This window comes from Molothrus aeneus, chromosome 3 (assembly GCF_037042795.1).
Source record: "Molothrus aeneus isolate 106 chromosome 3, BPBGC_Maene_1.0, whole genome shotgun sequence".
Lineage (NCBI taxonomy): Eukaryota > Metazoa > Chordata > Aves > Passeriformes > Icteridae > Molothrus > Molothrus aeneus.
Window position 1 is genome coordinate 11,943,979 of NC_089648.1, and position 16,138 is coordinate 11,960,116.

At 38.7% G+C, this 16,138-nt stretch overlaps 1 protein-coding gene across 22 annotated transcripts in view; it reads left to right on the top strand.

The window, feature by feature from the left end:
- The window catches only part of NRXN1 (neurexin 1), a 678,763-nt gene that overhangs the window by 547,057 nt on the left and 115,568 nt on the right, over window positions 1–16,138 (top strand). For all 22 annotated transcript variants that reach the window (XM_066546261.1, XM_066546262.1, XM_066546271.1 and 19 more), the window contains one exon: window positions 10,371–10,542. In XM_066546261.1, the coding sequence (XP_066402358.1) occupies window positions 10,371–10,542 (172 nt within the window). The remainder of the gene's footprint in view (window positions 1–10,370; window positions 10,543–16,138) is intronic.

The following is a 16,138-nucleotide window of genomic DNA, read 5'->3' on the forward strand; positions in this document are numbered from 1 at the left end:
CATCTCTTCCACAGTGAAATGTGTGAGAATAGCAGTATGAGGCAGAAGCTCTGAAAAAGTGACAAGTAACTCTAATGAGAGATGCTCTGTTTTTAGCATGTTACTATTTCTAAACCAGCCATGACTTCTCTGGAGTTCCTTCTGACTTTTCACTTTCCAAGGTAAATATCTGCCAAGTGTAATAAAAAACAATAAATGAAGGAAGTAGCTGCAGTAAGGGCAGAAATCAGGAGTACACTAGCAATGAGGTTAGAATGCTGCCCTAAACCATTGATTGCTGGCTGCCCAACATGCCCTATTTCCAAAATGATGCTTTCCAGCAGTAATAAAAGCCTGCTCTAAGTGAAGAGTTTGTAGAGTTTGCATCCTTTTAGTTAACAGAATGATGCTCTTCCCTTCCAGTATGCCATTTGAAGATAATGATGCATTTTGCAATGTTGGCTGTTAATGGCTATTGTTTTACATCTGCAAATACTTAGATATTGTTAAGCAAATACTTAGGTATTGTAAGCAAATACTTAGATATTGTTAGGGATTTTTAAAAATAAGATGAGCACAAATATATTTGGACATCATTCAAGACTGATACTGACCATTCCAGTAAGGACAACAACATTCATCAAAGTTCCCTGCTTCAGAGAGGCACTCAGAGCCTGACAGTACAGAGCTCTGTTGTAGGCAAAGCTCCCTTGGAGTGGGTTAAATTCAGTTTTGATCTTTTTCTGATTTTCTTGGGGTCAGCTTTTCCAGTTTTCTGGCAGATTTCTTCTTAAATACAATTAAGGGACTTCTTGATTATTGAAGAGCATATTGTCAAAGGTGCTCATGCTATTTTGCTATGCTTCCCCCCAGAGATTTCTTCCTTGTAGAGGCTGTTCACAAACACTAATTTCTTGTACAGAACCCTTTCATTTGTAACGCTTCTCTTCCACAGGGTGGTGTTTTGTTTTGTGGGTTTTTTTTAAGGTGCCAAAACAATGTCTTTCAAACCTTGAGGGTTGCTAGCAGCAAGAGCAGAGAACGTAGAGGTAGCTATGAGATTTTGCTTTCCCCTTCCAGCTACCTGAGGGATTTCACAGTCCAGTCAAAGAACACTGTTTGATCACCTCCTGTGCTACATGTATTCGGTGTAAGGATTTTTACATGCTCTGTAGCATTAAATGATCAAAAGACGTGAGATCCTCTGTTGTAGCGTTGATAATAGGCTACTCTGCACTGCCTAGCACAGCACACCAGTAAATTGTCAAGTTGGTTTTGATTCTGAAAGATCTTCAAGATGAAGAAAGGTGAGATAAAGGAAACTACTACCATGGAGGAAAATATACATGGCATTAAAGCTTGGCAGAGAATGGCTCTACACTTGAGGATAAAAGGAAGAAAGCTGGGAACAGAAATTATAGGATTGCTCAGAAATTGGGACAACAGCCAGGACTTGCCTTTCTTCCAGGGAGCCCAAGTCCTACCTGTGGCATGTTGTATCTCTGCTGGCTGGGAACAGCACAGGTTACATATCCTTGTGTGAGGACTTTTCATTTCAGTTCTACATTTGTCTCATAGACCAGTAGTTGACTTTTGTGTGTGTTTTCTTTTGTTTGTTTTACTTTTGCTGATTGACTTTTCAATTATAAATTGCTTCAGATAAGCAATTTTCTGAAGTGAGAATATCATGCTTTCTTCATTTTAAAGATAGGAGGCAAAAAATGTTTATCTAAGTCCACTATTCAAATGCCTAACTTTTAAATCACTATGTGGACTGGATCTTTTTTCTTTTCCTTTCAGTTTTCTGTCATGTAAACCCACGTCACTAATGAGTACTTAGCAGCCAAGATGAATTAGGAACATGTTATTTCCACCTGGTGACCTCAAAGAAAGAGAACAATATTTAGGAAACAATTCTGGAAATGCATTTGCATGCAGGCAATCAGAACAATAAAGGAATGCAAAGTGTGCATTTAAAAAGTCTTTAAAAAGGGCTTTTTCCCAGTGGTTGTGGTAGGAATCTGGACATATTCAAGACCCTGGTTAACATTAAAGGGGAGCTTGTCAAAGGTATGAATGACAGGTAGGTGTTCATTTTTCATTAAAGCTCAATAGGAGTTGGCTGTCCAATGCCATTATTGCCATTATAGGCTTTTAGTATGAAAAGTCCTTTGACTCAGATTCTCAAAAAATTATTACTGGTGCTTTCATGGGCATGTGTGTTGATCATATGGCTATTAATCATTTAGCATGAAAACCTGCTTGAGAATTTGCTGATTCTTCACTTCTGGTCCCAGTTATACGTCCTACTCACTCTGACTTTGAATTTGTTTCAGGCACACCAATTATCAGAAGAGTTCTCTGAAACCTTTCTAAACACAGAAATCGGTGCCCTTAAGCCAGGACAGTTTCCAATGTGGATTAGATTGTACTGATACCAAGGTGCTACTCATTTGTTTTACACCTTTGTATGACTTATATCAAGTTCCAGGAGCCCTGTTTTAATAACCTCTGTATAAAACCACTATGAAAAACTGAAAAGCAATCCTGATTTTCAAATCTCATTGTGCCCATTCAGAAGCAATTTTTGAGTAGCTGGAGCTTCCAATGAGCATGGAGTTCCTCAGGCTGAGCATCCTGTATTTAAGGTACTCAATATGTCTGCTCACATGGAAAATAAGTGTACAGAGCAAAGCCAAGCCCTGTAAGCTACCTTGACCAGTAGTTAAGACTTTGTTTCCTTCAAATTATGCTCTGTTTGGTGAACAGCACCTCTTCAAACCATCCATAGATCTCACCATGACTAAAACCCCTGGGTGAGATGCTGACAAGGTCAAGGCATTTCTGTGAAACATTCTATTTTGAAAGAAATACCACATTAAGGGCTGGCTACTTAAATTGTTCTTTACTGCGTGTTTTCTCAGAAAAACTTAATTTTGTGTACTGCAGTAATGATGCTGAATGGATAATAAGATGCAGTATGTTGCTGCTGTGGGCTCTACTCCATATGTCTTTCATAACTACTGCATTTCAAGGGTTGGTTGTTCAGGTAATTGTATTATCTTAGGAATTCATCATCAGGGTAACCTGAAATCATACACCTATAATACATAGCAGTGAGGACTGCAATAGTTAAAACTAAACAGGAAGACTGCAGACTAAGAGTTGAAGTGTCAGAACTGTAGATTTATAAATATTTCTATATTTTCTGCTTGCTGAGCTTTATGTATAAATCGAATGGCTATAACACTTTAAAGCAGACTGTGAGGACAATTATTTTAAAGCAAAAAAGTGATTAAGTGATAAAGCACAAGCCATTTTTTTCATAGTAGTAAAGGGTAGTTGCTTCCTGCCCTGAAATGCTGGGTCAGTGAGTGATTGCTCTCATGATATCTTCTTTCCAGAAATTTTGTTCTGTGTGTCACATAGATGGCACCTGGGGACGTAAAATTTGTTATGTCACATGTTGCTCCTTCCACCTAGTGAGCCACATAGGTGGTTCTTTTTCTAGCTGCACCTCAGTTGTAAATTAGTGGGATGCTGAGCCCATACTTCATTTACATCATTCAAGGGTCATTGGTTTAAGGCTAGAAGATGCTTAATTTTTATTGACCAGTGCTTAAGAGAGCAGTAGCTCTGGTAGCATCTGTATATATTTGCATACATAATGTTGTTACAGTGACAGTTCTATTTCTTACATGTCAACCAGGGACATCTGGTGAACAATGAATTTTTATTATTTCTGTATCAATTTAGAAAGCCTAGATGACTTAATGGCGTGAAATTGGGGTCATGTAGAGGTTTATTAAAGGGTCTTACAGAAATTCTGAGTAAAACAGGAGAGCGAAATATGATGCATATTTTTCCCTCCACATCTCTTTTACAAAATTCATGGGACAACTAATCGAGTACCCTGAAACTAGAAGAGGAAAAAAAATTTGTTGCTGTATATTTATGATTATCGATCTGCTGTTCAAGTGCTTTGTACTGTCTCTAGAAGGATCCTGGTGTAGATGAAAAAGGTGTGTTTGTGCTTAGGTGAGCATGCACGGCTGCTGCAGGAAATACTGGCAGCATTTCTGGCTCTGCAGACATTTTTCCTCTGTGAATAATCTGAGCAGTGGCACAGCACAGTGCTGGGCAGCATTTTGTTGCCAGGATTGCATTTCCACTGGGTGTGTGTAAATGGGTAGTGCAGATCTGACCTCTCTTCTCACAGGAACCCCAGGGCCACATTTGGATTCCAGCCACCACTCAAGCCCAGTGATGATTTAACATGATTTCCAGTTCTTCCTCTTGCTCTGCCAAGAGTATCTTGCAAGGCTTTGGGCTTTAAGCTTTTCTGTACAATTATCAGGACTGGTATCTTGGATTAAAATGAAAAGCATTGGTTATTTTGTTTTGGTTTACGGTTTTCTTTTTTTGTTTGTTTGTTTTGTTGTTGTTTGGGTTTGGTTTTTTTTCTCATAACCTAAGGTCTACAAAGATGTGAATTTTAGAAATAAACAAATATTGGGAAAATAAATGCTGCAAATAAATGGTGAGAACTTGCAAGAAAGAACACTGAGAATAGCTTAGTGTCCTCACCAGGAAATCAGAAAAAAGGGGAAGTTTGGTTTGTTTGTTTTGTTTTCTTTGCTTTTCCACCCTAGCTACACATTACCAGCTTTTAGGAAAAGAAAGAAAAAACAAATAGTTTCCCACTTGTGAGATGCCAAAATACTGAGTACCGGGTGGATGCATCCTATCAGACATAAACAGAAATGTTTGCATTCTTCCTTGAAGTGCCAACCTCTGAGTAGTAACTTGGCTTACCAGCACTATGATAGAGGTTTCATGCCCCTCCTGGATTTTCAGCAGTATGTCAAGCACTGATATGCTGAAAGCCTTTCTGAAATGCCTTTCTGAATTTATGAAAGGGCACAAAACCTGACTGTAAGTACACAAGATGAGGTATGACAGGAGAATGCCTGTTTCTGTTGTGTCTTGACTTGCAGTTGACTAAGGGGTTAATGTTGGAAAAAATAGGTTGGATATTTGTCACTTCTCATAGAGAAAAGCAATACAAAAAAATAGCATTAGGTTAATAATGTAAAACCCAAGAGAATGAATTTAAAACTCAATATTCAGAAAACTCTTATATTCAATATGAGATGCCTTCATTCAAAGAACTCTTCCCAGATGATTTGTGTTTTCTGTGTCTTTTCCAGGAAGCATTTCCTCTGGAAGATACCAGATGGTAATAAGAAATAATGATGGATTATTAGACTAAAATATATATAGTTACTGCATTAATCTTGGAGTTCAAAGTGTATCTTCAGTCTGTTGTGTATCCCTCACCTCCTGAAGCCAGCAGTACTATTTTAAAATATGCATCTCCTTAGAGGACTGAGAAACCCACATATTATTTTAATTATTTTGCACAGCTTTCTATCATATATAATATTAAGCTCTGATTATATTTGAGTGAAAATTATCTCACTCTTAATAAAACTTAAGAAACTTACACTTACTCTTATTATCTCACTCTTAATAAAACTTGTAAGAAACTTACACTTCAATAAAATCAAAGTAAACCTTCAGTTAGTTCTAAGACTTTGTTACTGCATTCACCAGACAGTGGTGCCTCAGGGGCTGATGATATAAAATTCAAGCTGGCACGCTTGAATTTTTTATTCTCAATTTGTCCACCTGTGGGAGTCCCAGTGTTACTGCTTTTCCTTGGAAGTGGTTAAGGGATGTAAGTATTATGAGCTTAGGTTGTCTGCAGTCTATTCTGAAACTACTGTTGTGCCAAGTTTGCATCACTCATGTTTGACTAATTCCAGAGTTATTGCTACAGAGAGCAACAAAGCATTGCTGATGTTATAGGAAATATCAATTATATAGATATAGATATTTATGTGTGTGAGAGTGTATATCTATATATATAGACTATATATATATATAAAATAGTAGCATTGGTTTTACTGCATTTTGGCAGATTGGTAGCACTGAACTAGAGTCCAACAGGGAACAAATTGCAGTGTCAGCTGCTGGCTTGATTTGCATTCCACTTTTATTGCTTGGTTCTCAGGTTCATCAGCATTCCTGGTGCCTCATCAGAAGTCTGTTAAGTATTTAGAGTACACAATTCATAAAACAAGCTTGAAAATACTCCACTGGAGTTGCTAGATTACAGCAGTTGCTGTCAGAGCTTTTGAAGATAAAACATGTTGAAGTGATTGGTATGTACACGTGCACACATACACATCCTACACTGTTAGAGTAATCAAAGCTCCCAACATTTCAGAGCACATTAGAAGCATAGAACTGGAGCTGTCTCACAGTTTTATCCAACTGTTTTTGAAGCCATTAACATATTTATCCTTAGCCTGTGAGCTTGGACAGCAGAATTTAAGCTATACACCAAGCCTACATTGCATGTTGCAGTAATGTACAAGCCAAAAACAAATTAACTTTTCTGCCTGTGTAGCTAGAAATAAAAGCTACCCTGGCCTCAGAAATAGGACAGCTATGTGACCAAAGCACCTCCAAAACAAAAGTTTGGTGTTTCTGGAGAGTTGCTGGCTGGGGCTCAGAACGTGTGTGGATGAATCCAAGGTCCCTGTGCTGCATTGCCCCAGGGAGCAGGGGTGGTGATGTGGTGGATTTAGCATTATTGATACTGCCTTCAGATCTGAGGCTCAAAATAATTTCTGTAGACACAATGTTTAAGCTACTTGTTGAAATGCATCCCTCCTCTCTTTTGGCCTTTTTGGAAACTCTCCTGCCTCCTGCCTGACTCTGCTCTGTTATTGTGGCCTTAGCAGTATGGAATAGATGGAGGCACAGGAGGAAAAGGAATTGGTTCCATTACCATGTTCTGTCACAACTGAGTGAGACTGACACAAAGAAAACACAGGCTGAGAACCATAAACAGTGCAGTGGACTTGTATGGGCTGTGTGTGCACAGCTGATTTTTACCAGGGGAGCTCTGAAATTATAATCTTTGCTTTTGGGCAAAAAAATGTTTGTTTGTGGGAATGTGAGCCTGTGCTGTTTTGGGTCATTGGCAGAGATAGCACCATTCAACAGCAGTGCTGACTTATTGCAGTATTTAGTGATGCACAGACATTTCTGTAGTGCCCATCTGCAGGGCACTGCTGAAGAGGGAACCTCTCACTCAGCATTTGTCTGAGGCTGTTTCTGATAGGAAGGATGACTTCTAAGATTATTTTGAATGAATGAGTGACACAGGAAAATTTCCACCCCTTTACTATGCAACTGAGGCTGGCAAAGTGAAAATAGTAATTTAGTAGGCTTCAGTTTTATCAGTATCTTTCCTTTCTGCACTACTATATTGCCCCCCAAAAAAGAGGAAATATAAAAACCAGCTCTTTCTAAAAGGCTACGGGCCCACTAGATTAAGCTTAACAAGGCTGAGGGCTGAGATCAAGTTATCTCAACAGGTTACTTTATGTCAGCTGATCCACAATAATTCTGTGTGCACATGGTCTTAACCTAAGACAGATGAAAACTAATGAGACAAAGACAAATGAAAAATAATGTTACCTTGCAGTGAGGGAGCATGCAGTGAGTCACATTCCTCCATGATAATGCAATGGCTTAGGAAACCCCCTATCTACATAGAAAAGGGATTATTGCAGCATCATGTTTTGTTTTGTGGTTGTAAAGGGCTGTGCACAGTCGGGTTGTGATTCATATAATGTTTGATGTGATGTCCAGAAGTCAAACTTAGATATGGATATAATAATCAGGAAGTCTTCAATTTGCAACACAGACTTGTTTCCTTGTTTCATGGAGGTGTTACTGAGATGCCCACAGGTGCTGTAGAAATGTGTAAGAAATTAAAGACAAAGAATCACTATACTACCAGCTTTTAGGGTAATATTTGCTCTTGCATCTGCATGCTTGGTCTCTGTGCACAGTATCTGTGTACAATCATAGGGAAGTCAGGAAAACTTGGGGTTTTTTTCACTAGAAGGTATATATCTATAAAGGAAGGCTGAAAGTTTGCTTTCAAGTCTGCAAAGGATTCATTTCACTTGCCAATACCTGGCCATTCGTAAATGGTAACTTGGCTGCAGTCCTACATTCTCCAACTTTGGGAAAACTGCTGATATAAGTGCTGTGTGTGCCACTTGTTTTTACTCCCACCATTTCTATTGACTTTAAAGCTGTTTTGTTTCCTTTGTCATTTTTTAAAATATCTAAAATAATATATGTGTATGCATATATATAGCAAATAAGAAAACTGGTATATAAAGTGTAGGTTATGAATAGTGTAATTATGAATCATGGTAAAATTAGTCAGCTTTATTTAATCCTCAGAGCCCTTTGATTTCTTGAAAGTACTATGAAAAGTTGCATACACCATTAAGTGCTGGTTTTCTTCATTTCAAAAATTAGTAAAAGAGGAGATTGCTTTAAAGCAGGACAATGTTACATGTCTTTGTGTATATTTCTGTGTAAAGAGAATAAGCATATGAATGAAACAGGTGAAACAAATAAGTTACTGAATCCATGGGAAAAAAAATGGGTGCAATTTATTCTGAGTCTAGTTGAAGCAGCTGAAATTAAGAAGAACTACACTTGCCTTTCCAAGATAACTGGGAAGTTGCTATACAACTCACATCAGAGGCAAAAGAAGATGAGCATGAATTGGATAAGGTGGATCCCATATTGACACTCTATAGACATGGGAATGTCTATAGAGTAGGACCAATGAATGGAGAAATATTAAAATAATCCACAAGGAAAAAAAAAAAGAGGAATGTTTAAAACATTGTTCAATCAACTGAGCCAAGAAAAATTTTTTTCAGACTCATTCTGCAAATCTCATGAGGGAATGGTCCTTTAGTTGTTTCAAAAAAGGTCATAGCTGGGGAGCTGAGTGTGGTGCCAGAACGCTGAGGAACTGCAGAGGTGCTGAGCAGCTGCTCAGCTGTGTAACTGCAGCATGCAGGCAGTGCTGGAAAACAAAGTCAGATGTTTGAAAAGAGAATAAAATAAAGTGGACAAACTCCTGAGTTCTTTGCTTGGGGGACTTCCAGAGACAAGGAGCTGCAGAGTACACTTACTGCAGGAGGCAGTGCTAGGGTAGTAAGGCAAAGAGAGAGCAGACACAAGAGTTCTGCTACAGAGGTGAAACTGGTTCTGGAAGATTTGATGTGAATGAGCAAGACATACAAAGTAAAATATTTCATTGTGTTTCATCTGGTTGTGTAAAAACTTCATGAACTTTTTTTTAAATTTAAAGAAGGATGTACAAGTTCCAGGAACATGAAATTTCATGTAGAATTGCCAATTATTATGAATAAGTCCCTAATCTCATACTGTGCAGTGCTTTTCTTTTTTTCTCCTCAGTGTAATAAATACCTTTATTGAGGAGCAGAATTGATTTTATGGGAGATTAAAAAAATGCAAAGTCCTTAAGTTAACTTTAATAGACATTAAAAAACCTTGTTAAAATGCAGGTGTCCCATTAGAGTGAACATTTTAATAATTAAAAGTCAATAAATATGAAAACCTGCTGATATGACAATCATTTGGAAAATCTACTGCTTTGCTCCCAGGTATTGGTGTGCATGGGAAGTCCCCTTAGCCCTAAGAGCACACAAACACAGAAGTTTATAGGCAAATCCCAGCAAAAAAAAAAAAAAGAAAAGAAAAAGAGTGTCTGGCCTTAGTGAGAACAATTCCACATTCCTGTGTCAGCAAATGCCTTTTCCTGCTCTCTGGCTCTGAACAGGGAAGTCCTTGTTAATCAGCCAGTGTGATCTTGGCTTAATGATTCAAAATCACTACAATGTGATGCCAAAAATCTCTCCAAGCAGAAAAAAAAAAAATAATCTCCTTCTTTATTATCATTTTTAAAGGCTCTAAGTATGAATGAGGTTTGAAAAAAAGGAAAAGCAGGGCTGGAACTTGGCTTTTACGGCCAGAAGATTCTTGTATCTCTTTCAAGTGACGCTGCAAGTCTTTCTGTTTTGAAAGTCTAAAAGGAAAATTTTTTGTTTAATCTTCATGGAGGTGAGGGAGAGGACAAAGTCAGAAACCTTGAGCTTTTCTCCATCTTCTACCATCCTCATCTTGATCTGAATCTCTTGGAAAAGGAGAGAGCTCAATTTGGTGAAGTAACTCATTTGGAATATCAATTACCCTTCAAAAACATGTCCCAGACTTCCTAATCTGTCAGAAGGTTTGTCACTGCCACGCGCGAACCTTCAGAAGTTACATCTGAGGAGGGAAGACTTTGTTAGAAATCTTCCCCCTGTGTGACACACTGTCTCAATTTCTCCTAGAACAACTCCTAATTAGTTCTTTTTTTCTTCTTCCTCTTTCCTTTTTTTTTTTTTTTCCTTCCCTTCCCCCTCCCAACTCTGCAGCACCAGGGAAAAATTGGAGTTAAGTTTAATGTTGGGACGGACGACATCGCCATCGAGGAGATGAACGCCATCATTAACGACGGGAAGTACCACGTGGTGCGCTTCACCAGGAGCGGTGGCAATGCCACCCTGCAGGTGGACAACTGGCCCGTCATCGAGCGCTACCCAGCAGGTAAGGCCTCACACAAACACCTGGCACTGAGAGGGTGGGGGGTGCCAGGAGTTTGCCTCGTTTTGCTCCCCTCCTGATGCAGGATCAGCTCCCTTGAGGTGTTTTAGTAGCTGCAGAAGTAGTTAAAAGAATCCTGAGCAGTGCAGTTTTATGATGATGGCGTTTCCTAAGTGAGTTTAAAAGCCCAAATTCAAGTTATTACTGGAAGTGGGAAAATGCAGTTATGGAGGCATGAAGTAGTAGTTTTGTTTCTTGCTATCATTTGTTTTTATTGCACTTTTGGTTTAGTGGGGGAAAAAAAGGCTTTGACAAAAGCTACACAGTTTAAAGTGACTCACAAATCTATCCCCAAGTGATGGGGTGAAACATTTGCTGAGGAAAAGGTTGTCTGTGTTCTTTTGATTACAAGATTACAGCAATCTGAAGCTTATGCATTTAGCAGAAGTCTTCCAGCAGACAGAAACCAAACAACATTGCAGTTATCAATTGTACAGCCAGCCACACAAACTGAGGTGCCTTAACTCCAAATGCAAACTGCAGGGTATTATTTATGCAGATGATGCTGGTTACTTGAAGAGGACTGCTAGTATGACAGCAGAGCTGTCTTGAGAAGGCCCATATTTAATTTTATGCAAATGCTATGCACTGAGGATTACTATGATGCTAATTTTATTCGTCTTTAAAGGCAACAGGTTTTTCAGATACACAATCCCTTTCTTATTGGGTAGGACAACTGAGCCATTCATGCTAACTTAGGCATCTGCATGTTATCTCCTAACAGCTGCTCTGTGTGTTGATATTAAGCAAAAGGCAGCAAATTTAGAGGTGTAAATGAAGGCAAATATGCAAACCAGAATGCCGATTGCACAAACGACAGTTCTGATTTATTGGTTTAAAAGTAGAAAATTCTTCATTTTTGGGGGTGGAGTGCAGCAGGAGGGTGTGTTTCACTAGTAAGGAATGTATAAGCCATTCCCTGGACTAATTATTAGTATTTAGGATGGGGATTTTTGTTATTTCTGCCATTTCAGTTGTAGTCCAGCTATTCAAAAAAAAAAAAATTTAAAAAAATCACATGAAATATAACCCTTGGACATAATTCAGAATATATGAAATAATGAAAGTATGTAAAAGAATCTATGTATAGCAGAAGTTGTTAAAAAACCCACCTGTGTGCTAATGTGCTATGAATGAATGGCAGCTCTTGGAATTAGAGCCATTAATGGTTTCTAAGTTAGGCACATCTATGAGAGGTGATAAACTCTTGAGGGAAAGGGGGATGCTGAAGGAAGTACATTCAGTGATCTTTCAGATATTCCTTTTCCCCCTAGCTTTCTCCTTTTGCAGTTTGGTAAATGGTTGCTGAAATAAGGTGTAAGCTGGGGATGACTTGTTATTGTTCGTGTTCAAGACCTGTTCAACACAAAGGGAAGAATAGGCTTGAGGTGGTGTTTTGTTTATTTTGGTTTTTACCAAATGATGAGCATGAATTCACCATCTCCAAGCTCAGGAGTGATGCACCCCAACCAAGAGGAAGTCTGGCAAACATGCCAGGAGGTCTGTGTGGATGAACAGGGAGCTCCTGGACAGGCTCAAACACAAAAAGAAGCCTTGAGTTCTGAAGCTAGTGGCACATAGAACTTGTTTATGCTGAAAAAAAAAATAGAAAATAAAGTGATTTTCTTGGGACGGAACTGGTGGAGTGGAAGAAAGTTGGATGTTTTCCTTGAAAAAAGAAAACAAAATATTAGATTTTTATTCAGTTTCCATGAGCGCTCTATGTGCAGGCTGCATTTCAAGGCATTCTCAGTTGCTTCATTAGCTGCAGTATAGAATCCCTTGGCTGGATCTTCTGAGACTGCTGTTGGCCTGTAACTTTCTTTGACTTTCCCATGATAATATTTTATGACTCCTGTATGCAACAGCATTGCTTTTGGTTGCTATCCTCCCCCTTTTCACCTTCCATCTCTTCTCCCTTCTCAGAAGGCAACCATCAAGGCACACCTTTCTCTTCTCTTACTATGCTGCTCCATGAGATTTGCCAGTTCTTGTTGTTTTGGGCTTTTTAGTTAATAGTAAAACCAAGATTAGGCAGCCTAATTAGTAAAGTTGCTATACTTATGCTGGATTTTTTTTTTCTTTTCAAAGATAAAATTAAATAATCAGTTGGTTGTCTAAAAGATACCAACTGATCAGGTCTTTCTTGTTGAGGAAAGATTTTTCTCAGAATTACTCTTCAGGTTGGCACGCCTGATTACAAGACATTGCTTGTTTGTGTTTGGTGACTTAAAATGCTGGGTGAAGATTTTCCAAGAGAATTTTCCGGTCAGAGACTCAGGAATTTCCAGTTTCATTGCCTGTGTATCCTTCATCTGGCCCCATGTAGCTGCTGTAGATAAGGATACCCAAGGCCCAAAACCAGCTGGTACCTTACAAAAAAATATCACACAGCAATACTTCACAGATCTTCCATGGTGGCTTTGTGTGTTTTACCCAAGAGCTGGCTAAAATGCAGAAGAGTGACCCTGGAAGATGAACAGAATGGAGTCTGTCTCTCTCCTGTGACAACATTCTTGATCCCACTAGATTTGAATTTGCTCTGGGCCAATGCACCTTCAATTTATATCTGAGTGGGTGTGAAATGAGAGAGCTGCAAAAGGAAAAGAGGCAGGGGTCAGTGGTAGAGGATGATTATCCTAGTTGAGGTGGATGGTTGTTTTTTGAAATATGGTTGGGAAAAATGTGTTTTAGTCCTGAACAAATGTGAAGATTTCAGTATCCTGAAGTGCCTGCATGATTTTCAGAAACAGAGGTTTGGATTTACATATGTATGTTCTTCCAGACTACCATCAAAGTAATTTTTTTACTCTGAAGTTTCTTTCCTGTCACTTTTCTGAATAAAATAAAACGCTAGAGCTGTGAGGATGTATACTTTGATTTCTGCCCTTTATTAAATGTTGATTCTGTTTTCCCCATTTCTTGTGTTTGTGGCTGGTGTATAGCCCTGTGATTGTGAGTGGCACACTGTAGTTTTTTAAAAGTTGATTAAGATGTCCATATTTTCACTTGATTTATTTATTCCATCTGTCTTAACTAAATTCAGTGCTATGTCTCTTTGCTGAATTATCACCATCCCTTCTGCACCTTCTCAAAGAACTTTAGTGTTTCATCTTGACCTCTTTTGCAGACAGTAAATTCACATTAACTTCTCTGGATGCAGCCTAATTTATGATCATATTAAACAGCAATGAGAAAACTGCTGACTATTCAGTCAGAGCTCCAATAAATAGACCATCCCCATTTCCATGCAGATCCTTTCTACTCCTTGTTGCTTATCTTGTCTGCTTCACTGTCTAGTTTTAATTTCCCTTCCCAATGGTCTGGCTGCTGTTGTGGTGATGGGGCTGCTCCACAATAGCAACTCCAGCTGCTTCTGTGAAGAGGCTGCTCTTGCAACTTCAGTTAGGTAATAATTCTACACTTTCAGTTCCCTAAGGTTGCGTAAAACAAAGAACTTGTTAATTTGTGTCAAAATGAACTAAGAATTTTGGTCAAATTAAAAAAAAAAAAAAGGAACAAAAAAGAAAAAGAAAATTGTTGTAGTAATATGAAAATATTAATTTCAGTGTTTTCTGAATAGAATGTTCTGACTTGTCATGTCAGGATTGCCCATTGTTTACACAGGACTTAGATAATCTGAGAACAAAACATTTTATTCAATTTGAAACAACATTTTAATCCTTACCTGAAAGAAAATATGTTTCAAATAAAATCAAAAAGGGAAGAGGGGAAAAAACCCTTATAATAGTGCTCATTACCATATCTATTTATCATGAAAAACAGTTTTCTTAATTATCTGATTTTTGTTCCTTGGTAGTGAAGTGTGTATATTTGACTAGTCAGAAAAAGTATATCAAAACATAGTAGAGGACATTTAAAAGCCACAATAACCACCACTTATTGTGAAAGAATTTCAGAATCACTTTTCTGACACTAACTCTGTGCTTTCTGTGGTCAAAGGCAGTTTGTCTAATGATGATTCTTTTAAAACACACAGCACAACTAATCATTTTACCAGTGACAATTTTCCCTTCATTGTAAATCTTCCATTGTAAATCAGACCTTCCTTCCAATGTAAATCAGACTGAAAATGACCTATTAGATATTGGGCAATGGGTCTATGGTTTCAAAACTGCTCAGTCTGCTGAGAGTGCTCAGCATTCCTGGGACCCTGCAGCAGTTTGGAAGACACTGTCTGATGCAGACAAATATCTAAAACGATGCCCTCCCAGTCATCCCTGGATCTCTGCTTAGCCTTAGAAAAGCATAACTTTGTTGCAGCTGTCCTCACATAGCCCATGGGTCAGGACGTGTCAGGGATGTGTCTGACACACCAAGATCTGACAGCATGAGCATGTCACTCACACTGCTTGCAGAAAAGAGCTTGTCCAAAGCATTGCCAGACTGCTGGAACAGATGCATCCTGTGATCATCCCTGTGATTAGGAGGTATAAATCATGATAGAGCACAGACACCAAAGAACCTGTGTGAGAGACCATGGATGCTGGCAGAAGAACAAACTGACATTATGCCAGTACCTCTTCAATATGGCAATCACCAGCTTGAAGGGCTTTGATATAATATAGCATGATTCTGCACTGGGTTTTGGTTTGGAGGTTTTTTTGGTTAGATGGTTTGGTGGTTTGGTTTTGATTAAAGAGCTGAGATCACTCATGTTGTCTTTAGGGACTGTCTCTGGATCTGTGGGATCAAAGTTGTTCATGCAGAACATCCAAGGGCTAGGGGAAGGGGACATGTCATTTAAATGCTTCTCTTGGTCCCTGTATTCTAGAAAATAGAAAAAGTGTCTGTCATCTTTTCATGGGGAACATGTGACTTTGAGATAAATGCTAGGAGTCAGCTATTACCATGTATCCTATTTAGGGTAAATAGCATCCATTTGTCTTGGTTTTCCTGTGTTCAGATTGACTCTAAAATTAACAGGAGACATTTGTATCAGTACATTTGTTTCTCCGGGATGGGATTAGCATTTCCCAAGCGATCTATGTACTTGCCTAACTTGCTTACTATTGGCTTAGTAATATCTTCCAAACTGAAGTCCCTACAGCCTCTTCTGGAAGAAGACCAAAGATGATTTTCAGGTATAAGTGTGGTGGTAGGAGACATCTCAAGCACTTTCACAAATGTGTCTTTGAATAGTCTAATAAAAGCCTGTTATCACCACATTCATAATGGTCAAGGTGATGTAGGAATCTAACTAGTAAATGATCACTGAGTGTTTGCCTTGCCTTGTGCCAGAGAGCAAATTTTCAAACCTCTCTGGCCACTGTTGTTTGGACACAGGACTTTCAGGGTGTTTCACAGGAAAATAACAGAAGCTTCTGACTGCTATTTATTTGTCCAGCAGCACACTGCCTGTACCTTTTATCTCACTGGGTTCCTCCTTTGGATAAAAGAATCCATCTTGATTGTCTCTTGTGTGTGTTCCCTTGCTATGGCCAGAGTTTTGACTCCTACAGTCAGATCTGTCATCCCTTAATCCTGATGGTAAGACACAGAGGATATGAGGAAACAC